The 23,175-nt window shown below is 39.5% G+C and overlaps 2 protein-coding genes across 5 annotated transcripts; both read left to right on the top strand.

The window, feature by feature from the left end:
* The first annotated feature begins 5,613 nt into the window (after positions 1 to 5,613).
* Positions 5,614 to 10,502, top strand: prph (peripherin). The gene is made up of 9 exons (XM_014009187.1): positions 5,614 to 6,232; positions 7,277 to 7,337; positions 7,583 to 7,678; positions 7,795 to 7,959; positions 8,041 to 8,166; positions 8,252 to 8,472; positions 8,629 to 8,681; positions 9,599 to 9,672; positions 9,778 to 10,502. Exons 1-9 carry the CDS (start codon positions 5,691 to 5,693, stop codon positions 9,838 to 9,840), a joined length of 1,401 nt encoding a protein of 466 aa, XP_013864641.1. The 5' UTR covers positions 5,614 to 5,690; the 3' UTR covers positions 9,841 to 10,502.
* Positions 10,503 to 11,290: 788 nt separating this feature from the next.
* On the top strand, positions 11,291 to 23,175 carry timeless (timeless circadian clock). Of its 4 annotated transcripts, none has more exons than XM_014009184.1 (30): positions 11,291 to 11,393; positions 11,795 to 11,918; positions 12,020 to 12,173; positions 12,245 to 12,359; positions 13,296 to 13,358; positions 13,457 to 13,558; positions 13,639 to 13,794; positions 13,876 to 14,009; positions 15,371 to 15,458; positions 15,557 to 15,733; positions 15,871 to 16,088; positions 16,166 to 16,269; positions 17,435 to 17,604; positions 17,696 to 17,821; positions 17,941 to 18,092; positions 18,725 to 18,822; positions 18,901 to 19,018; positions 19,141 to 19,342; positions 19,432 to 19,571; positions 19,696 to 19,775; positions 20,039 to 20,162; positions 20,244 to 20,326; positions 20,443 to 20,597; positions 20,693 to 20,918; positions 21,087 to 21,155; positions 21,310 to 21,428; positions 21,546 to 21,801; positions 22,408 to 22,459; positions 22,554 to 22,621; positions 22,704 to 23,175. In XM_014009184.1, the coding sequence occupies exons 2-30, from the start codon at positions 11,837 to 11,839 to the stop codon at positions 22,829 to 22,831; spliced, it is 3,759 nt and encodes a 1,252-aa protein (XP_013864638.1). In that variant the 5' UTR covers positions 11,291 to 11,393; positions 11,795 to 11,836; the 3' UTR covers positions 22,832 to 23,175. The 4 variants fall into 4 exon arrangements, with proteins under 4 accessions (XP_013864638.1, XP_013864640.1, XP_013864636.1 ...); XM_014009186.1 differs by having other exon boundaries at positions 11,296 to 11,393; positions 11,773 to 11,918; XM_014009182.1 differs by lacking the exon at positions 11,291 to 11,393 and adding an exon at positions 11,402 to 11,540.

Genomic DNA, 23,175 nt, shown 5'->3' with positions numbered 1-23,175 from the left:
CAAACAATCATGGATCCTTTATATAAATTAATTATATGTTTATTACATGTAATAATGGTAAGGCCAAAATGCTTTAACATTGGTAGACACCCACTTAAGGCGTTCTTGCTCCATTTCCTGATTCTGATTTAATCCCGAGAGCTCATCTTTATTCTTTTCTTATGAAGGCAGGTGCTCAAACACACAGAACCACCAGTGCAGAGATCCAGAGCGGCACATTTAGAAAAACACTCAGTGAGGAAATGGCCAGGTTGGATGTCACTGAGGTTTTTCATGGGATTTTGTTTCCAGGACACCTGCACACACAGGATTCTTTACAACACGCTGTCAGATTCCTGTTCGACGACACCGATATCCTGATTGTGTCCTACCCAAAGTCAGGTAAGGAGAGATGATTTAGCCGGCCAGATTTAATGCAACAAATCACTTTAGARTCCAGAAATGTTTGGTGTAATGCAGTACGGACGTGCTACAATCAATGGAACAGTTAACGGCACAGTTTTTAAAAAGATCTTGCACTCGTAGTATTTTGTCTTATACATACCACTTTTATTTATAAAGCACTTTAAACAGCACAAGGCTGACCAAAGTGCTGTACAGTACTTGTAGGCAGACACAACAGGACATAGTTGAAATTACAGTCAAAATACAAACATAAAACAAAATGTTTACAATGCCTTATGTCTATCCTCTTCTTGTTTCTGAACAGGTACCACATGGATGCARGAAATTGTGACTCTCATTTCCAGCAGAGGTGACCCCCACTTATCCTAGACTGTCCCAAACTGGACCCGGGCTTCCTGGTTGGGGTAATACTACTGCGCAGATTTTTTAAAAGCCTCGTCCTCCAGACCTCGAGTCCCGAAGGTGTGCATTACCGCCACCTACTGGTATGGAGTGTGGTTTCCAGCACACCTGGTTTGAATGAATGGGTGATTAACAGGTTTCTGCAGCACTGCTCCACAGTCCTGCCACGCCCTTTCGCACCTGTTCCTCATCTCAGCTCAGCTGTTTGTTACCTCATCATTAAGCTCAGCCTGTACAACACCTCTGTGTAGAAATCAGGAGCATCATTTCATGTTGTCTGGTTCTCCTCTGTCACTGACTGACATCCTTGTTCTGTATGTTTAGCTATTTTTGTTTTTGTTTAATAAAGTTTTAGTTTATTCTTTGAGCTCCCCCTGTTGAGTCTGTGTGAATCTTTTGAATGGATATTCAGTTCAAAGACAKCATCACCATTTTAATACAGTTTACYTGCAATAGCAATCTGTCTTCTTGCACTTGTTTATCAGAAATGCCAACATGTGACCCAAAGACCCAAGTACAAGGCAAAGCAGGTTTCCAGAGGCAGATAATGATGGAAAAGTTATTTTTTACAACAAAATCAAGGCTGATGACAGAGTGAGCATGAACAAACCCGTCGTGAGAAACAAAACAACGAAGACATAGATCTGATGAGCAACTTTTTACAACCAAGGATAATTAAATTGAGGGTGTGATTAGTAGCAGTAGTAGTAGTAGTATGAGTACGAGTATAGGTATGACAATCAAACTTATTGTGTAGAAGAAAAAGTGTTACAGAAACAAACCAGGAAACTGTGTGTCATAGTCTGTGTTTATTTCTCAGCTTTCCTAGTGTTTTCTATGTTCCCCAGTGTGTCTTTGCCCAGCTGCCCCTCATCACGCTGCTGATTACCCTTGTGTTTCTCCCCAGGTGTTTTCTCTCCCCTAATTAGTTTTCTGTGTATTTAAGCCCTGTCCTGTCTCTGTCTTTTGTCGGATCATTGTTGTGTTTTGGTTCCTTGTGCTTCGTTCCCCTCGTGCCTGATCATCTTGTGAATTTGTAAGTTTGCTGCCAGCAGCCCTCTTTTTGTTTATTATTAAAGCTTTTTGTTACATTTTGAAACCTTGCCTGCGCCCTGGATCTGTTCCTTGCCAAAACCCTTCAGAATCCCTTCACTGTGGAGCAGATGAGGGGACATGGAGGAATTTTTTTCTCTCTTTTGAGTTCCCACGCAATACATTTTGCATTCAAGTCATTTATTACTGTTGTGGCTGCTGGTTTAGTAACAAATTCACATGCTCACAATTATACAGGAGTTAGCCTATACTTTAATTCAGCTTTGGAATGAACATATCACAGCCAAGCATTTGTGATGCAGATATTTTAACTTAATGCTGCCACACATATATCACCATCAATTTTCCCATCTTGTAGTGACACGTCCTGTTTAAGTAACCGGCTATTTCAAAATAAAAGTCTCCTTCAATACAGTTAATACAAAACATTAAACTTTTGCTTAGGAATGAAAAAGGAAGAAAATCCCCCAATGTCCCCTCGCTGGCTCTGTAGGAAACAAAGGACGCTAAACTATTTATTTTTAACTACACTGCTCAAAAAAATAAAGGGAACACTTAAACAACGCACGCTAAGTCCAAGTAAATCAAACTTTTGTGAAGCACATTCAACTCTGTACAGAACAAAGTACTCAATGCGAATATTTCATTGATTAAGCTCGGGAGTTAGCGTGCGTTGTTTAAGTGTTCCCTTTATTTTTTGAGCAGTGTATTAATTTTAAATGTTTTAAGTTGTTTTGATTTTTGTTGTATTTTAACTTTTCTTTTGAATATATTTTGGGTATAAAAAAGGAGCAGATATTATAAGATTTATTCTTCTTCTGCTGCCTTTCATTTTATTTGATTTTATTTTGATTGCATGTTTTTCTGTACTTTGTTAATTTGTGTTACTACAAAAAAACTACAATGCAAATTCAAAACAAAAAAATAGAATAAATTTAAGCTAATTTTAACAAAACTTTGCAAGATCAAAGCTTCTCACAAATATCCCATTTAATTCTCAGCTTTTTTACATTAAAATTTCAAACCAAATCTGGAAATGACATGTGTTCCTCCTTTATTACTCCTTCAAATCTATGCAGAAATCACTGTGCTGTTGTCTCTGCAAACAGATACCTGAAGCCGACCAGATTTTTTTATTACCATCCAACTCAATTAAAGATCAATAGAAGGTGGAGCTCATCTCCCGCATAATAAAAAAAATATATAATGCAATATGTTTGTCTTTAGTTTTCTACTTGAGATATTTAAATGGCTGTTTATATTTGAAACTTGACACACATACTGACTCCTCTGTCTTGAAATGGTAACAGATATTTCAGTGTCAAAGAAGCAAAATTGGATTTGCGGCTCCTGTGGGAATTCTGGGAGCAGCAGAAGGATCATTTGCTAATGGCATCATCTGGCTGAGGGTTAGTATTACTCAGAGGCCAGAATCATTTCAGAAAGTTGTCCATTTTTTTCTGTTTTTGTTTTTACATGCTAAACTTAATATCCCTACTGTCTGAAAATGCACACTCGTAAAAGAAAAAAAACATTTTAGAAGCCATAAAGGCAGGATGTAAAAAGTGAGACAGAGAGGAAGAAGGAGAGAGTGAGTCAAAGCGGGAGGGAAAGAGAGGAGAGAGTGACCATAAAGCAGGTTGATTAGATTACAGAGCTGCATCTAACAGGCCATTTGTTACACAGAGAAACAGACMTCCACTGTGAGAGCCATTTACGTTTAGGAGCAAATGTTGAGAATGACAAAACAGTTAGCGATCAGAACACTTTATTCACATGTGGGCTGCTTTGTGAGGAGCTGCAGGGAGAACAAATTCAATGTTTAATTAAGGATTAAAAACYGCTGCTTGAAGACTGAAACATACAGGTAAACACACAATAAAATGTAAATTGATCGGTTGTTAAATACAGGAGAGAATGAATATAAAGACAAGACTAAACCGAGCATCACTTGGAACACAAAGGGAAGGAAGTGCCACACCCAGTGGACACAGAGCATGCTCTGTATTACATCAACTTCATGCAGGAAAGCCTGTCTGCAGAGCTTGGTTAAAATGAGCTGAAACTCTAACATAAGCTAAAAAATGTCTCATAAACTATCATCTATGTTTATGTTTCATGGCTACACACTTTTATTCATTTAAACAATCTAACTAAATAAAAAAGAATTTAAAACCTGGCAGCTTATTGTTCAGGGGCTGCAGAGTAACCGTTTATTCTTTGAATACTGGATTTATATTTTACCTGTTGGCTTTTTGAACAACCTCAATTTAGACAAAAAYAGTTTAACTCAGACCAGAATAAATGGATTGATATCGTCTCGATACAACCCCAATCTAAAAATAAATAGTAAAAAAAAAAAAAAAACGTGATAGTTCAATGTAAACACCATTTTATAAACCTTTACACAACCATCAATATTACATTACATTATTATTCTGGAAGAAACATGGTGGTCTTGCTGAAAAGGCCCCAGGCTGCAACAAAATGCTACAATTAGCCGCTACTGCTATTTGTGCTTGCAAATAACCAGCAAACTATATGTAAAGAACAGCAAAATTGATGACAATAAAATAACTTTTCAATGTGAGCATGGACTTTTCTATTTTTTTATTTTTTTGAGTTTGGAGTGATTTTAGCTGAAYATAGGCACCAGTGACYCCCATAAAACAGAAAGGAAGAAGCATGAACCTCACTTCAACAGATCTGACCTATTCCTTTAAACTGCCTTTAATGTGTCATTTTGTCCTGATGCTGACGCCTGAAAACTCTAGAAGACTAATTTTCACACTGAAGATAATGAGCCAAAAACATTTTGTGCAATAAAGAGACATTACACAACAAAATACAAAGTTATGTTGAACTCTGAAGTTTTGAATGGACCTGTAGGCCTGCCATAACAATAGTCGTTTTTATCTTTTAATTTTTATTGCCTTGTTATGGTTCTGTTTTAGTGGATCTTTGTTTTTCCGAGATGAGATGTTTGTTTGGATAAAGAAAGTATTTTACTCTCATCTCTCTCTCTCTCTCTATTCTGAGTCTACAGGAACTCGATGAACCCATAAATCTGCTGCTGACCACACACACAAATGAACTTGTAAAAAAGCTTTCACCCTAACCGCGATTACAGCTTTTCCAAAAGGATGAAATAACTGCAGAGTCATGGCTCTGCCCCAGACGGCCGGAATATCAATAACGTATTCCATTACTGTAAAAGGACAGAGACAGAGAGGAGAGAGGCATGGAGACAAATGGACGGGGGGCAAAAATCAAATCAATGGATCCCTGTGATTCGGTTTAGCTTAGGATTTCGGATTCTCTTACTAAGAAGCAGGAAACCAAATCTTTCGTAGACACATTTCATAGTAATGTTAAGATAATCCATGAAAAAGCAGCTTAAAATTAATAGCTGTGCATGCAGAAATAATATGGAAAACAGCTGAGACAATTTATTGCTCTGCAAAGTGGCCGTGAAGGCATTGATGAGTGATGGGAGGAGGAGATGGTCTTATCTTTAGTTATCAAGGCGGTCAGCCTGGCCTCCTGCCAAGTTTTCTGGTTAAAAAGATGTCCGGACACGGGCCTGGTGGAAGTGCAGAGAAAGGCAGCGAGGGTTAGGGAGTGGCCACAGCGAAGTGTGCTGATGAACGGCAGAGAAGGGGAGGGAGGAGGGAGGAGCGATGAGGGAGGGGGRGGTGTGACGCTCAGAGGACCTGAGTGTATAAAAGCTCTCCGCTCTCCTCAGTCTGATGTCCTGTTGCTTCAGGAGCACTCAGAAGCCTCCAGCTCTCCACCTTTCATCAGCGACAGAGAACAGAACCAGAACCACCATGAGCCACTCTTCAATGCACTCCTCCACCTCCTACAGGCGCACGTTTGGAAGCCCACACCCCATCACCCTGACCTCCTACAGCCCTGTGTCCTCCCGGGTCGCCTCCTCCGGAGGCCGCTACGTGCGCTCGGCCTCACCTGCGGTGGTGTCCCGCCCCACCGCCTACCACCAACAGCGTTCCCGCCCTCAGCCCCCTCGCCTCTCCTACGACAAGGTGGACTTCACCCTGGCCGAGGCCGTCAACCAGGAGTTCCTCGCCACCCGCAGCAACGAGAAGGCCGAGCTGCAGGACCTCAACGACCGCTTCGCCAGCTACATCGAGAAGGTGCGGTACCTGGAGCAGCAGAACGGGGCCCTGCTGCAGGAGCTGAACCAGTTCAAGGGCCAGTACCAGCATGGCCAGCCCAACCGGGCCACGGAGCTCTTCCAGGAGGAGCTGAGGGAGCTGAGGAGCCAGATGGACGCTATCGGCAAGGAGAGGGACCAGTACCAGCTGGAGCGGGACAACCTGGCTGAGGACCTGGCTCTTCTGAAGCAGAGGTCGGTATCAAAGTGACAAAAAGAGATGATGGACTGTCCTGTAATCACAGCTAAGACTGAAGAAATTAGACTGCACCAGGGTGTGGCACGAGACTGTGATGCTGAGCAGCATCAAGTGATTGAGATAGGCTAGTAAAATGTTTCACCAGGTAAAACAGATTATTTTGTCCAAAACAGCCGACTGTGACACATAAAATGATACCTAATTCAGTCAAGAGAAAAATCTTCTTTTATCAAAGTCCCACAACTTTATAGACTTTTGCAAAACAAAACCTCGGACATTGGGTGGGGCTGGCTGAGAAACAGGGGAGAGGAGAGGAAATGGGACCAGAGTGAAAGGGGGTTCAGTGTCAGGAGTGATGAGAGTAGGGGGGAAAAAATCAATGTGACTCAATAACTCCATTAGGTGTGTTTCAATGTCCCTCTGATGGGATGGTGCCAGAGAGCCCATTAGGACAAAAGGGCCCAGCGTAACACAGCATGAATAAAAGATGAGGGGGGGGGGGGCTAATACTTTATGTCCATCCTGRGCAGGACCGCTGTCTGACTGAGGTGATCAATCAAAAAATGAAAGCGGAGAATGAGGAAACTCAAATATAGCGCATCGTAGTTAATTTTTAATATCTTAGGGTCATAATAAATTGCAGCAGTAACCTTCGAGGTTGAAGCTGAACCAAATGGCCCCTTTTCATTTCATTTTCTTTGCTGATTTTCTCTCGACAGTCCAGAAACATAACTCACCACGCTGGAAATGCTACATTAAAACAATCTTTTTACGACCTTGGAAAAGAGGAAGTGTCTAATTTAATTGGGTCTGTGCAGAGATGGCACATTAGCTGATAGGAGCAGCTGCAAATGTCAGCATGGACACCGCCCCCCCAAAGACCCCTTTAACGGGACGGAGAATTAACAGATTGATCCTGAAAGCTTTTTGCCAGATGATGCCTTGACAGGAAGGGAGCTCCTGGTCAGTGAAGAAAAACAAACGACATGTTCACGAAACAGAATCTGTGATTCTTGTGTAAAGTTTCATCTCGCCCTCAGGTTGGACGAAGAAGCCCAGAAGAGGGCAGATGCTGAAAATAACCTGGTTGCCTTCCGTAAGGTGAGGTCACCGGATAAGGATTCTAATAKTGATGACATCGTCTGCAGTCTCAGATAACAGATCTCATTGATTTGCCTTGTTAAATCTGCAGCACTTTATCATAATAAGACGGTGCAGCTTTCTTAATATTGACCAWGTAATGCTGTGAGTGTTTAAAGTAAAAATAGATGCATAATGAATACCTAATAGAGTTTCAGGTACAGACTTTAGTTTGGGGCTTTCTTCATGTCCTATAAACCCACCAGGATGTGGATGATGCTACATTGTCCCGTTTGGAACTGGAGAGGAAGATTGAATCCTTAATGGATGAGATTGAATTCCTCAAGAAACTCCATGATGAAGTAAGTGATGCTACCTCTGAACCTCTTCACTTTAGAAACAGAGTCTTATACTGGAGATACTCTTATAGACTAAACAAAGGGTCCTACTTTCTGTGTGCAAATGCTCACGTCATCAGGAGATCCAAGACGTCCAGGTGAGTGTCCAGACCCAGCAGCTGAAAATGGAGGTGGACAGCAGCTCAAGGCCGGACCTGACAGGCGCTCTGAGGGACATCAGGGCTCAGTACGAGACCATCGCCTTGAAGAACATGCAGGAATCTGAGGACTGGTACAAATCCAAGGTGGGTTGACAGAGCAAGCATGAGCACACATACAATAATTAGTTTGTTGATTTCTGTGCTCTTTATGTTTTGCTCCTGCAGTTTGCTGATTTGACCGAGTCTGCAAAGCGCAACACTGACGCCCTGCGGCAGGCCAAGCAGGACGCCAACGAGTCCCGGAGGCAGATTCAGTCTCTCAACTGTGAAATTGATGCACTGAAGAACACCGTAAGAGCAAATACGGTTATTTATACAAATTAATTATGCACTTTTAATTATTTAATCTGTTTTGCTGTTCTTTTTTTTTTCTCAGAATGAAGCTCTGCTGAGGCAGATGCGTGAAATGGAGGACCAGTTTGGCCACGAGATTGGCAACTATCAGGACAACGTAGGCCGACTTGAGGAAGAGATTCGCCACCTGAAGGAGGAGATGGCTCGCCACCTCCGGGAGTACCAGGACCTCCTCAACGTCAAGATGGCTCTGGACATCGAGATCGCCACTTACCGTAAACTGCTGGAGGGGGAGGAGAGCAGGTGGGGGAGAAATGTTGAACTCTTTGCTGGTTTTCCTCGCGCAGAACACCTTTTTCTTAGTTTTTCTGCGTTGTCTCTCTCTGAACCAAACTGCTGAGCTCTGCATATTCAGGGATAAATCAAATCCTGTTTTCATGATTATGTTTCTCCACATAGGATCTCTGTTCCTATCTTCAACGTTGGCATGAGCAATCACCTTGGTGAGAGAGGTGAGATACTGAACACAGTTTAGTTCTGATTTTTTGAGGTGTGGTTCTGTGAAACGACAGTGAACAAGTGGTATCTTACCTGTTGCAGATAACAACATTCTCAGCCTGGACAAATAGTTTATTTTTTACTGGATTGATAAGCTAACAGTTAACCCCAGTTAACCAAGTTTGAGTTTGGTGAAACTCAAAACAACTCCAGTCATAAAATGTTCACAGTACTTTACACAAATTCTATTTTCTAAACCTTTGCGTCACTCTCAGTTTTGTATTATTTAGGTACTAGCAGAAAAAAATCTGAAGTTTACAGCTAACCTCTGCTGCTGCTATTTGTGTTTGGAGAAAACTCATAAAATCCCATGTAAATAATAATGAAACAAAAAAATTTAAAGGAATTTAAAAAGATTTAGGAAATTGCAATAAATATGAATTGAACACTTGGAATAACCAATGACTTTTTTAATGAGGTCATACAAAGAGCTATCTCTTACATGAATATTAATTGTCCATAAAATTTTTACAAAAGCCCCACTTCAAAAGATCAGAATTGTCCTTTTACAGTCAGAAACTTACTGAGACAAACTGGAACTTCTGACTTTTGTTTTGAGATTTAGTCATCCAAAATGCCTATTTATAACTTTGTAAAGCTGAACAACTTTGTGTATGATTGGTGAATAGAATAGAATAGAATAGTTTTCCTCAGCAGGAAAAGTATTCATTAAAATAAAGATAAAGACATTTTTGAAGTAAATGCAAAATATAGTATGAACTAAAAATTTTTAAATTAAAACCAAAAAAAAGGAAAAAAAAAACAAATAACTATATTAGTGAAGAACTACCTAACCACTGTAAATTATTTTTCTTAGATTGTGAATCTAAAGGCCAATTTTTGATTTATGTTTTATTCTGACATTTTACAGATTATGAAAAAACTCCAGACCCTCAACCCAAGAAGACCGTGGTCATAAAAACAGTGGAGACCAAAGATGGAGAAGTATGAAAGCTTTAGCAAAATTACACAATCTTGGTTAATTTTCCTGTATTAATATTTGAAAATCAACTTCTTTACAAATGTGTGTTGTGTTTTTTTTTTAATCAGGTTGTGAAGGAATCCAGGAAGGAGAAGGATAGTGACTTCAGTAAAACCACCAAGGACGAGTAGAAAAAAAACTGTGACGTTAGATAATGTGCCATGATAGGAAACAAGATGGTTATAAATAAAAACATTTTAGGCACATCTAGTTCTTATTTCCAATAGTTATGTGTGTCATTGTCTAGCAATGTGTCCCTCAGCAAAGGTGCAATGTAGGATAAATTTCTTTAGACAGTGTGACGCTGGTGCTATAAAAGCCACCGAACTTTTGCTAAACGCAGGTCTGTTCAAACCCCCTTTATTACTGTACCACTCGAGGCCTTGATTTACAGTGCAATCCTGTGAAATTCTATTCAACCAGAGCAGATAAATAAAACACAGGCTGAAACAAGTGGATCAATCCAGGATTTTCGTACTGTATGTCAGACTRTAGGTATGATTCCTAATAAACTTGCTGACACTGCCCTTTGGCCAACACACCTTAAAAGACAGAATAAGATTGAACTTAATCYGTCTGCTTTTGTTTTAGAAGCTTTGCTATCCTCTTGTTGTTTAAACAACGTTTTAAAAAAAGTCGTGGTTTAGTTAATGATTATATAAGACAGGAAATGCTGAAACTGAAAATGTGACCATTTAAATAAACTTTTGCTGAATGTGCTTTTCAACGATGTGTTTCTGGCATAAGTAATGGAAGAAAATGTCTGTGCAAATAAACTTCATTAGAACAAGTATTTGCTGTCTTTCATACTTACTTACTAAGCATTTTTCAYTGTGAAATGTATAAGGATGAGAGTAATTTGTGTATTTTAAGATGGATCAGTAACAAACACAAAACTGACTTCATGGCATTCCTTAAAAGATATGACAAATGTGTTTGGTTTGCCATACAAGGTGAGACAGATRAATGCTGTTATTAGTAGTTAATATCTTACTTGTGTAAGACACCTGTCAGGAAAAATATCTGAAAATCAGAGACCAAATCTGAAAAAAAAGAAAAGAAAAGAAAAGCTGTCCATTAAGGCTGTCCTGTATGGAATTTATATGTTTACTGTGGATAGGCCTACTTCCCTTTACAGTCCAGAAACACAAATTTTAAATTAAAAACAGATTCTAAAGTGGCTTTAAGTATACGTATAAACATTTTCTCTACTGACCTTTTTACATGCTCAAGGTCTGTATTTTGCTATGCATTTTGGTCTAGTTTTGTTTACTTCCACTTCGCTGAAAAACTACATACTTTGTCTAAGGGAGTACACTTGATTTTACTGTATACATGTATGTATAAAACCCAATTTTTTTAAGTTGTTTTGTCAGAGCGAAACGAGGAATATATGCACTTACTTTTTATGTTGCAGCAGTTTGACTTTCTCTGGTTATGCTTTTTCTCCTTCTAGCTTGAAACATGCCTTAATTAATTCGAGTTTTGCTGTGCCTGAAATACAAAACTCAGGGCAACAAAGCTTTCGCGATRACGAAATTCTACTTCCGCTTACCGTGTTTACGCTTTTGGCGCGAGACTTGTAAATGGCAATTTGATAGGCGAGACAGAATTACCATCGATTTTAAACAAGTAAAAAGAAGTTTTATCTACACTCTGTGAGGGATTTTAAACACGGCAGCAGGTGTGTAACAACCTTTGGACGGCCATATTTGCTTTTTGTTTACTAAGTTTCTTTAAGGGTCGGTGCTGCTGAAAGCTAACCTCTTCGGCTCTGCCTGGCCAGTGTGTTGCAGCATTAATTTAGCTGAAATGACTGAGGAGAAATAAGGTAATGATAGCACAAGTGTGTGTTAAAGTCGGTTTAATTATAATCAGCAAACATTTCTTGCAGGAATAATTTCTGAGCCTGTTTACTAGTTGTAGAAACAAAAACAAACAAAAAAAAGCAAGGTTATATTTTCTTTTTCTGATGAGCCATCATCCTCCAGCACATATATATTGGACTGACCTGATTTCAGAAAATGAAAACACAGTATTTCTATGTTTTTGTTGTTTAACAGGCTGCTGAATTTGTGTGTTTAGGTGGAAGCCCTGCACCTGAAGCCTGGCTGAAACTTATTCAAGATGAACTGTGAACTTTTGGCAACATGCAGTGCGCTCGGTTATCTGGAGGGAGACACTTACCACAAAGAGCCTGATTGCTTAGGTGAGTACATTTGACTGTCTGTGTATATGTTTGTTGAATTATTTAAAACAAATACACTTTTTCAAAGAAGACGTTTCTCGGTTGTTGTCTTTGCGGCACAGAAAGCGTGAAAGACCTGATCCGGTACTTGCGTCATGAAGATGACAGTCGTGATATCCGCCAGCAACTTGGCGAAAGCCAGATTGTTCAGAACGACCTTCTGCCCATTATTGTTCAGTACAGAGAAGACAAAGCCTTATTTGATGCCTGCATCAGGTGAGACACCTGACATAGCTTCTCTCCATTAAACTTGAACATAAATTACCTCTCTGTTTTCCTGTTTTCAGACTCATGGTCAACCTTACTCAGCCTGCCATGCTGTGTTTTGGTAAAATCCCAGATGACCCAGTTTTAAGGCATCACTTCATGCAAGTGACGTCCCATTTACAAGCCTATAAAGAGGTATTTTATTACCAACTATCAGTGTTGAATAAAGTACCACAAAGTGATACCAAAAAATTACTTTGGTAAAAGTCAAAGTCTCCTTTAGGAATATTACTTGAGTAGAAGTCTTAAAGTATCTGATATTTTTTGTACTTAAGTATTACATGTAAAAGTATTGATTTAAAATGAGCAGTTAGATTTTCTGTAAAGACATTTATTAGGAGGTGATGTGAGCTCCCAAAAAAAAAATGCAGAAATGACTGTCGTATTAAAGTAGTTAATTTATGTTAAATTTATGATGCACTAGTCTAGCCGTTTCAGTTTATATACAAATATCAAGGAGGCCCAAACCTTTTCCCCAAAATGAAAATCTATCTGAGGGCTGCGGCCAAATACAATAATATAATTCATGAAATACAAATGCTTCTTAAGTACAGTCCTTTTAATTTAATGATTATGTCCTGCTGGAGTGTGACATGATTTGTTTGTGTTCAAACTAATAACGTATCAGAATTTGATATATTTATACATCTCATTCAACCAGAATTAAATCCACTCTATCTAGGAGGCACAATTTATATGGATAGTAACAGTATTTATTTTTTACAATAACAAGCTGGAATGAAAACAAGCAAAAATGAAATAAAAGTAAYGACTTTCTACTTCTTGCCTTTTTTTTAAATGTAAGGAGTAGAAAGTACAGATAATCATGTGAAAATGTAAGAAGTAGAAGTAAAAATTAGGCTGAAAAATAACTACTCAAGTAAAGTACAGATGCCCAAAAATTCTACTTAGGTACAGAAACAAAGTATTTGTACTTAGTTATTTTACAACTCTGCCAACTAGTAGAGGGATTATTTGTGAATGAAAACAAGTTCAGTAACCTCAATGCCTGTTAATTGAATTTGACTTTACTGTAAATAAAATACCACTTGATGTTTCTGTTTGTTTCAGGCATTTGCCAGTGAGAGGGTATTTGGCATTCTAAGTGAGACTTTGTACAACCTCCTACAACTTGTGAGTTCTTTAACTTGTGGTAGAAATTTTTTTGCTTTTATCTTTTTTTTCTGGTGTAAAAACCTGTTTTATATGATTTAATAAATTTGCTCATTCAGGACTGGGAACAGAGGCAGGAAGAAGATAATCTTCTTATAGAGAGGATTTTGCTTCTGGTCAGGAATGTGCTTCATGTTCCTGCAGACCCGTTTGAAGAGAAGGTTTGATTCTGTTCATTTATTATTCAGACTCTGTGTTTTTCCTCCGTTTTAACCATTTCCTCTCCTCTTTCTGCTTGTAGAAGGTGGATGATGATGCCAGCATCCATGACAGGGTGCTGTGGGCTGTTCACATGAGCGGTTTTGACGACCTGATCAAGTTCATTGCGTGTGCCCAGAGCGAGCAGCAGTGGAGCATGCATGTGTTGGAAATGATCTCCCTCATGTTCAGAGACCAGGTTAGATAATGACTGTTGAGTTTTTACATACAAGGATGTCTTTCTGTTCTAAGCTTGAGTTTTTTTCGTTTGGATYCACAGACACCGGAGTCTCTGGTGAGCTCTGGTCACGCTCGATCGGCAGAAGAGAAGCAGAAAGACTCTCAGGAGTTGGAGGCGCTGAGGCAGAAGGAGCACGCCGAGAAACGCTCTCGGAACTTACAAAGAGGAAACAGGTAAAAACGAGCTGGTAGTTGTTAAAAAGTTTCTTCTATCTCTCCGGTGGGCAGCCTCGCTTTCTGTCAGTGCGCCCCAGGGCAGCTGTGGCTACAATGTAGCTTACCATCATCAGTGAATGGGTGAATGTAAGTGTAAAGCACTTTGGGGTCTGGAGAGACTTGATWAAGMGYTCTATAAGTTCAGTCCATTTACAAATTTTCACAGTAATGTATGTATATTTGTGACCCATCACATCGAAACGAGGATTAAGTCCAAAAGTGGAATGTAGAGAAATGGACAGATGTAGGGTTTTGATTTAAACGTGTGCAAAAATTGCATTTTGTCAAAATATAATGAATTAAAGCCTTATCAATGTATCAGTTGAATGAACTGTCTGAAATATAATCCTTAAAAAGATTTGAAGCATTTTTTGAGCAGTAGCAACAGAAAAAAACCTGATTTTGAGGAAAAATGCCTTAAAATTTTGAATTGTTCCATGTGAGCTGGCAAAGTTTTTCTTTCTTCTCAACTGGGAAATCTTAATATACAAATACTATTTGAGGTTTCCTCTTTATATTGACAGCAAAAATTACTCAATAAATTTACATAAAATTAGGATTTAGACCAAACAGTAATGTATTATCCTAACCAACAAGACAAATTAAGACATATCGTTAAAAAATAAGCAATGTTTTTACCCTTTACCTGTTCAGATCTAACACCAGTTAATAATAATATGTGAATGTTTGAGTGAGCCATACAAAACCATCYGGACACARCTGTGGACTGATAATCTTTGATTTAATCTGCCTCTGACAGGCATCACCTAACCAGTGACCAGAACCAGAAAGAACACATCAAGTTACCAATCTCTTCGCATCCTGACTCCGCCTCATGACATATGTTAAAGGGGCAGGCTAGCTCTACATGGAGTCAAGATGTCAGACATTATTCCTCACACTAATGTTTGATCACGGTTCTTATATGTGTTGTTTTAAATCAGACATGTATCTAACTAAAAGCCTCCTGAGTCTGTGAAACCCTGGTCAAGTGTCCCACAACCCAGTCTGCACATAAAATCATCAGTTAAATCAGAGATAACCACATTATAAAAATATAAAACTGTTCACCTAATAAAAGACTATACAATGTGTAGTGTCTTTTAAAAGTTCGTAGTAAACACCCCAATAAATTTCTTCAATATCTCTAGATCCACTTATGTTATCAGAATGATCCAGGTATCAAAATGTAGCTTTAGAAGACAGGAATCTGAAAATGTAAGTAGGTCATTTTGACCAAATTTGACTTAATCCTCATTTTGATATGATGGGTCACATTTATCTTTTGTTTCACAGCTTTTGTATTGATTGTTTTTCAGACACTCTCGCTTTGGTGGCTCTTATGTTGTTCAGGGCCTCAAAGCAATCGGGGATAAAGACGTGATCTATCACCAAAACCTGAACAATGTGAGTTCAGTCCTTCCATAACTTTTCTTCAACATTGAAAACAAAATGTTGAGTGGTGCGAGCAGCAGTTCACGTCTCTTTGCTTTTTCATTTTGTAGTTCAAAAATTACACTCACGACCTCGGTAAAGCTGTGAGGCGTGTTCCCAAGAGGAACTGGCGAGCTCAGGAATGTAAGGACAAGCGACGCTCGGCCTTAAACGTCCGACTCTTCCTGCGAGAGTTTTGCATCGACTTCTTGGAGAACTGCTACAACCGACTCATGTACCTCGTCAAGGTCAGCCTCTGCATCGTGACTTTATTTTTTCCCCTTTTTTTCATAAACTGAGACTTATCTGGAAATGGAGCATGTCTTTTAGCCGAAGTGTTTTGTCATGAAGAAATGTTGAGATATTTGAGCTTCTGCTTTTGCAGGAAAGTTTGATCCGAGAGCAGACTCAGCAGCACGATGAGACCTACTACCTCTGGGCGCTCAGCTTCTTCATGGCGTTCAACCGTTGCAACGGTTTCCGTGCCGACTTAGTCTCTGAAACCATGTCTGTTCGCACTTTTCATTTCATCGAACGCAACATCACCAATTACTACGAAATGATGCTAACAGACCGCAAAGAGGCCACATCCTGGTCCCGCAGGTGAGATTGGTTTGAAACGACGCAGAGGTGATTTTTTTTCCCCTCCCCCATTAATTCACATCATTTGTTAATTTTAGGATGCACTTGGCTCTTAAAGCATATCAAGAACTGCTGCTCACTGTGAACGAGATGGACCGCTCACAYGATGACGGCATCCGTCAGAGTTCCAACGTTATTAAAAGTAAGACGATGCTCATTCGATGCCAGGTTACTGCCTTCAAAATATGCTCTTTAATTTCAAATGTGTCTTTAAAGTGCCTGTAACATCAAATTTTTTGTAATATATATGAAATCATTTTTAGWAAGAGAACATTGGTAAAATATTGCAAAAGAAATTTCATGTAGTCGTWGAGATATTTGCTTGTGAAGTAACAGGAAGTGATGTCAGAGGGGAATGTCTGCATGTGAACAGAGCATTGTTACAATGACTACAACACAGACTGTAAAGAAGAATCTGATGTTTCTTTAKATTATTTTGAGTCGCTATCAGAGAGATGAAGAAGAGGCWGAGTTCAAATAATATTGTTTCAATAAACTAAGACCAGAGAGTTTTCTTTGTTAAAGAGTTCCCCTTTGATGTCACTTCCTGTTTCACTTTGGCTCAGCCAAGTTCAAAAGAAAATATGCCAGTAATGGGACAAAGTGGGTTAAATCGTGTGTATTATTCCAACTTTCTTAAATATAAAGATGTTTTCTTTGACTTTTTGTATTTGAAGAATATGTATTTCACAGACACTTTAATGCTCTCTACCAGGAATGACAGGATAGAACCTGTGTCTGTTTGAGGTTGTGTTCATTCAGGGTGTCCGCAGGTCCTTAAAAAGTCTTAAATTCACATATCTAAAATTAACACCTTAAAAAGTCTTAAATTTATTTAAAAATGTGCTATTTGGTCTTAAATTTGTTACTCAAAGGTCTTAAATTTTGTCAGGCAGAAGCGATTAAAGTTCTTCATCTCTGCAGAACCATTGCTTATGTTTTCGGTCTTAAATTTCATTCAAGATGGTATTAAAAAAAGTCTTAAAATTTTTAAATTTGACTTGCTAAGACCTGCAGATAGCCTGTCATTTGTCGGTTAGCAAAATATCTCTTGAACCACTAGATTGATTTTAATGAAACTGTCAAAGTAATCATTAGATGTTCACCTACAACTGTCTTTTGAAGTTTATCCAATTCAAGATGGCCGCCACAGATACTGAGCTGAAGTTTGGTGTGGTTGTACTCCAAGCTCAAACAGATCACATGAAATTTTGGCCTGGAAGATGGTGGTCACCTAGTATCATTTTAAACAATTTTTGCTTTTAATTTTCAAACTTGAATTCCATCTGTTCACTTTTACCACTCAGGTAACATATTCTACCTGATGGAGTACCGGGAGATCTTCCTGACCCTGCTGAGAAAATACGACGAAACCAAGCAGCCACAGTCCTACCTCAAAGACCTGGTGGAGTCGACTCACCTGTTCCTGCGCATGCTGGAGCGATTCAGCAAAGGTCGGAAAAACTTGATCGTACAGGTAATGTTTCGTCACGGCCTCTGAGGAGTTGTGTTTTTTTTTTTTTAAACGTGGTCGAGATGTTTGATGTGTTGCTCTGCTCACCCTTCAGAGGAAGAAGATGAAGAAAAGAAAAACTCAGCGTAAAAAGAAGCAGTCGGTTGTAGAATCCAGTCCCGAGGTGCTGGCAGAAACCTGGAAGAACGTGGAGGATGAGCTGAGGGGGACAAACTTTCAGGTTGGTGTCAGAGCTCACCTCTAGGGGGAGCTGTGAGAAGACATGAGCTTTTTTCAGTCTGATGGAATTACTGGAGTTGCCTTTAGTTCAAATTCAAAGCCACGCTTTTCTGTTCTTAGCTGTCGGAGGCTTTAACGGAGAGCATCGTGCCGTTTGACCCGACATCCGAAACTCCTGTTGAGGAGCAGAAAACGGAGGCGATGGTACGAGTGCAGGATTCTCTGCTGGCTCGATTGGGACCTGAAGCTCTGGGATTGCTGCGCGCCGCCAGGTCAGTAAAACATCAGTGTTCATTTCTTTTCATCTGTTGCTCTTTTTTTGTTATGACAACAAATTCATGTGAAATCAAAAGTTGTCCGAGCAATACTTCAGACTTTTTAAGTGGGGCACAGTGGACAGGTTGTGAACAGTTAATATCCTACCTGTGGTAGATGGCATTTTAAACAACCTCAGAGAAATAGTTTGTTTCTGATAGGATTGGCAAGTTATCATTTTAAGCTATTCATTTAAAACTTTTATAAAAACAAGCAGTAAATTTTGTGGGTTCACATCAAAAGTTTGGAGTTTACAGTTTTTGTGTGAGTGTGTGTGTGTGGGGCGGGGGTGGCAATACAGCACATGAATCGTGCCCTACATACAGAAATCTTTTAGGTTTAATTTTATTAATTTATTATTATTATTTAAGTTAGTGTAATTTACCGTATTCACTTTGAATTTATTTATTTATTTATTTGGCTTCTTGTAACCCAAGGATGTGTATAACACTAAGAAAATGGGATACACCTAAAGTTTTATTGTGTATTTTGTAAAGTAAACTTTAAAAGGTATTCTCACTTTCCCCCCACAAGAAAAARGATTTTCTTAGTTGTGTAAATATTCAGGTTTTCTTCCTGCCGTGTGCAGGGAGGTGTGGCCGGAGGGCGACGTGTTCGGTTCCGCTGATGTGGAACCTGAAGAAGAACTTGAACTCCTCAAGCAGATCCTCCATGCCAACCTGCCACGTGAGATTTTTTTTTAAGTACCTTTAATTCTCTGTTGCACTGCGAACATGCCAGATTAACAGATCAGTTTAATTTCAGGGCAGCTTCCTGAGGCGGTGGTTGAGGATGAGGATGATGGAGCAGAGTTAGAAGAGGAAGAGTTGGAATCTGTTCAAGTTTCTGAAACCGAGTTCAACTTCCTAGATTTTGTCAAGAAGTGAGGAAATAAACAAACAAACAGTTTGAGCCTTTTACACTCTGCCTGTACGAGATAAATATMGTTTCTGAAATGTTTTCAGCTGCTTCCTCATTGAGCCTCTCTCCTCTCGACTCTGATAGGTTTGCCAGCCCTGCCGTTGTGCGTCCCTACCTTCTCCTGTTAAAGTCCTACTCCAAAAACACCCCCCACACAAACCACTGCATCGCACGAATGCTGCACCGCCTGGCCGTCGACCTCAAAATGGATGCCCTGATCTTCCAGCTGTCGGTCTTTTACGTTTTCAACAAAATCCTGAGCGACCCTGCTGCAGCAGCGTATCAGGTTCAGTAACACGGGCGGGTGGGATCGTTTCTAAAGTACAGTACAGCGTACAAAAACACTCACCCCTTTGTTCGTCCTCTTCTTCACAGGAGCTAGTAACCTTCGCCAAGTACGTGCTGAACCGTTTCTTTACGTTAGCAGCGCAGAACGACAAGGCGTACGTTGAGCTGCTCTTCTGGAAGAACGTCGGGGCGGTCCGGGAGATGACTGAAGGCTACGGCAAAGATGGGTGGGGGTTTCAGTTTGTTTGCATTTACCTGGCAGACTATTGTTGCAAGTTAAAGATGCAGTCCAGCTTTTTTAAATTTGTTTTCACCCTCAACTTAAAAAAAAAAATGTATAACATGTGCTAGGGAGGGGAAAACCCCAGCCTGGACTGAAGAGGAGGAAGAGGAGCTGCGTCGGCTCTACATGGAGCACCGGGATTCTGAAGGTTTGCTTTGAAATATAATATCTGCACATCTTTTTTTTATTGTTTATGTTACAAGTGATCATATTAAGCTTTAATTAATTCAATTCAAACTTACAAGAAGACAGAACAAAACTAAAAATAACACTATTCATAAAATAATACAATACACTTCTAATCAACGTCTTATCAACAGTTCCTGTCGTARGATGTGGTTTTAAAGAAAACTAATTATACAAAAGATGTAAACTTGTAAAACAAACCAAAGAAATGCTTATTGTTGTCAGTGCCGGACATCGTGGAGACTCTTCTGCCTTTACTCAGCAACAGCAGCCGGACTCGGCGGCAGGTCGTCACACAGCTGGTACATCTGGGTCTGGTGGGCACCGCTAAAGAACTGARGAAGCCAAAGTCCGTACCCTGGTTTGTGCTAGAAGTTTCTACAAGTCAAGGCTCTTTGTAAAGATGCTTTTATTATAATTTTAATTAAAGGAAGGGCACTGGAATCGTTCTGTGGACGGAGGAGCAGGAATTGGAGCTTCAGATGCTTTTTGAAGAGTTCAAAGACTCGGATGGTAAAAACAAACTTTGTTCTCAGACTAACGATCACATTTTTGCCACCATCGTTCTTGTCTGGAATCCTGCAGGTCTGGAGGTATTCAGGTTGTTAAAAGCTTTTGTGTTTGCGCAGATGTGCTGGGTAACATCCTAAAGAAGATCACGGCTAGGCGGTCCCGAGCGCGCTTGGTGGACAAGCTGCTCAGCATGGGCCTGGTGTCCGAGAGACGAGAACTTTATAAGAAGAGAAGCYGCAGCGCTAAAGGAAAGAGCTCTGGAGAGGGAATGGTAACGCTGCTTTAGATTCACGGTTCTTAAACTAAATGTAAAGATAAACGCCCGATATTRTGAATGTTTTAAAGAAAAGGTAATTTCTGCCACAGACTGAAGAAGAGTTCYTGAATGAACTAACACAAGGCCTCCCAGACGATTCCTCGGACCGAGATGAGGATGATGAAGACGAGAGAGACGATGAGTCTGATGATAGCGAGGAAGAGGAAGAGCAGGAAAGAGAAAAATCACAAAATGCTGAAAAAAGAAGCCAAAACTTCCACTTAGTAGAGAGGAGAGCAGACATAAGCACCATGGTGATCCGTCTCCAACAAGAAGGTGAGATGAAGATCAAACTAACTTTGTTTTTTTTTTGTTTTGTTTTGTTTTGTTTTGTATGAATAGATAATTCACATTCTTATATGATCAATGGGTCACAATTTTAACTTAATTTAATTTGATTTTCATTTTACTTGATTGAACCATTTTGTTGTTTTTGTCATAAAGGCTTGTCTGGACCATTGTTGTGGCTGCAGAACTCTTTAACTAAAACRGCCAAGAATCGTGAAGATGATGGTGAGCGTGACCAAAACAACACAAACACCCACTTTCTGTCCCTTTAATCTCTTCATGGTGATTCTGGGAACGTTCTCATTAAAGTTAMCGGCATGCAGAGGAGAAAAGGCTTGTTTAATTAGCATTGTTAATGAAGGTATGGTCCATTTCTCAGGTCTGTCCCAGGCCGTTCCACTTTTACCTCTGACTGAGACAAATGAAGACGCCATGGAGAACAGGAGCTTCCAGGAGCTGTTGTGCAAACTGGGAATCCGACCACCTGCTAACGAACAAGTGTGTCTTTGTGTTGCATTTTATTCTTGGATTCAGGCTACTGTTTGCTAATAATTTAGAATTAATACCTGACATTTTATGTMTCTTTTAGTGATTAATGTTTATTTCTGTATTTAGGAAATCTTCTGGAGGATCCCAGCAAAGATCAGTCCAGCTCAGCTTATGAGTGCAGCTGCAGCTTTAACTCCAGGAGACAACCAAACTGAAAACCTGGAGGAGCAAGAAATGCCTGAAGACCCAACAGATGAACCCCAGGAGGAGGAGGAGGAGGAGAAGGAACAGGAGGAGGAGGTCCCGAACGAACAAAGAGCCCAGGCTCTCAGGGCCCTGCTGCTCGCACGCAATAAGAAGCGCCGCGCTGCAGAGAGTCCAGGTGGGCGTTTCATCCTCGGCACGCTTTAATTACAGCGTTCTCTGCGAGGTGAACGGTACGGTACAAGGTGCACACAAAGTGTTCTGTCACAGGGGCTTGCTTTGTCTTGTCTCAAAAATAAAAGATTGCAACTCTGACATCACTGAAGAAAATRCAACCACGAGTTTTAAAAACAACAAAGTAATGAAGTTTACTCTGACAATGTTTTATCTGGATTAAGGAACATTTCTGCTATGTTGAAGAGAAAAAGGGAGGATAAATCTTTAATGCTCTTTAAAGAAGCTAAGAAAAACACAAGCTCTCTCAACTTGCTTGGAAGTCAATGCAACTCTCCTGAGAGCTTTAATATAGGAAGAAAAAAACTTTTAATTGTCAAATAACTTAAAGAAATAAGGCATTAAACCAGCTCTTTGAAAACAAAGATCTCCATTAACAGATTATGTTTCCTTTTAGCTGACTAATTTATTGGCACTTAATTTTTTTTTTAAGTAAAACGCTGCTAATTTAGATGAACAGGCTGCTCAAATGAGCTGAAATGGTGCAGATTTAGTTTAAGATAAAGACTTGAGAGTGTTTTTTGTGTGTGTAATTTTATTTTATTTTTAGACCTTGTATCAGATAATACTCCTGATGGTGACAAAAACAGCATTACAGAAAGGTAAGGTTTTGCATTGTAACGGCTTTTCACATTAAAGGCAAACCTCAGCTACTGTGTTTATATTATTKTTCTTATAATCCTTTTCATATAACAGGTCCCAGGAAAAGACCGTAAGTAAAAGAAGCAGAACACTGGATGATGATGACGATGAGGAAGAAAAAGGTATTTTTTTTGTCTGGAAGGTTTAGTATTTTACGATGTGTCATACAACTATTAAATTTGACTAACATGGATTTCTGTACAGAAAATGATGCCACCTGTGCAATGGAGGTGGACACAAATGCTGATGCAGATTCAGACCAGGAGGATGTCGCTGCTCCCGTGAAGCGAAGGCGGAAAATGGTTTTAATTGACGAGGAGGAGGAAGATTAGTGAAAGTCTTTAATGGACTGCAGACAAGAAGGTCCCTTGAGTTACTGGGAATAAAATCGGCCCTTTGGAGAGCTGCAGTSCAGACAGCAGGAAGTATTAACGAATCATTTGATCCTATATTTTACTTTATATCCTAAATAGAAAACCTGTTTCTGTTTGTATTTGTTGACATTTAAATCATGGTAATACAGAATTTGTGTTACAACAGTTCAATTAGTTTGTGTTTGACTTGAAAGTTGTTCCACAAATACAAAYACTTTCAATGTTTTTGAGTCATTTTCAGTCTTTAATTTTCATTGTCATAATAAAATGTATATTGGTCAATAAAACAAGTTATCAGTAAA

This window comes from Austrofundulus limnaeus, unplaced genomic scaffold (genome assembly GCF_001266775.1).
Source record: "Austrofundulus limnaeus strain Quisiro unplaced genomic scaffold, Austrofundulus_limnaeus-1.0 Scaffold55, whole genome shotgun sequence".
Lineage (NCBI taxonomy): Eukaryota > Metazoa > Chordata > Actinopteri > Cyprinodontiformes > Rivulidae > Austrofundulus > Austrofundulus limnaeus.
The sequence above is the reverse complement of the archived record's forward strand: the minus strand, read 5'-3'. Positions and strand labels throughout refer to the sequence as shown.

Excerpts from the sequence above, each read along its gene's own strand:
- prph (XM_014009187.1), top strand. The coding sequence starts at position 5,691 with ATGAGCCACTCTTCAATGCACTCCTCCACCTCCTACAGGCGCACGTTT. Across the intron at positions 7,960-8,040 it reads AGGACTGGTACAAATCCAAG|TTTGCTGATTTGACCGAGTC; the intron begins GTGGGTTGACAG and ends TTGCTCCTGCAG. Across the intron at positions 9,673-9,777 it reads TGGAGACCAAAGATGGAGAA|GTTGTGAAGGAATCCAGGAA; the intron begins GTATGAAAGCTT and ends TTTTTTAATCAG.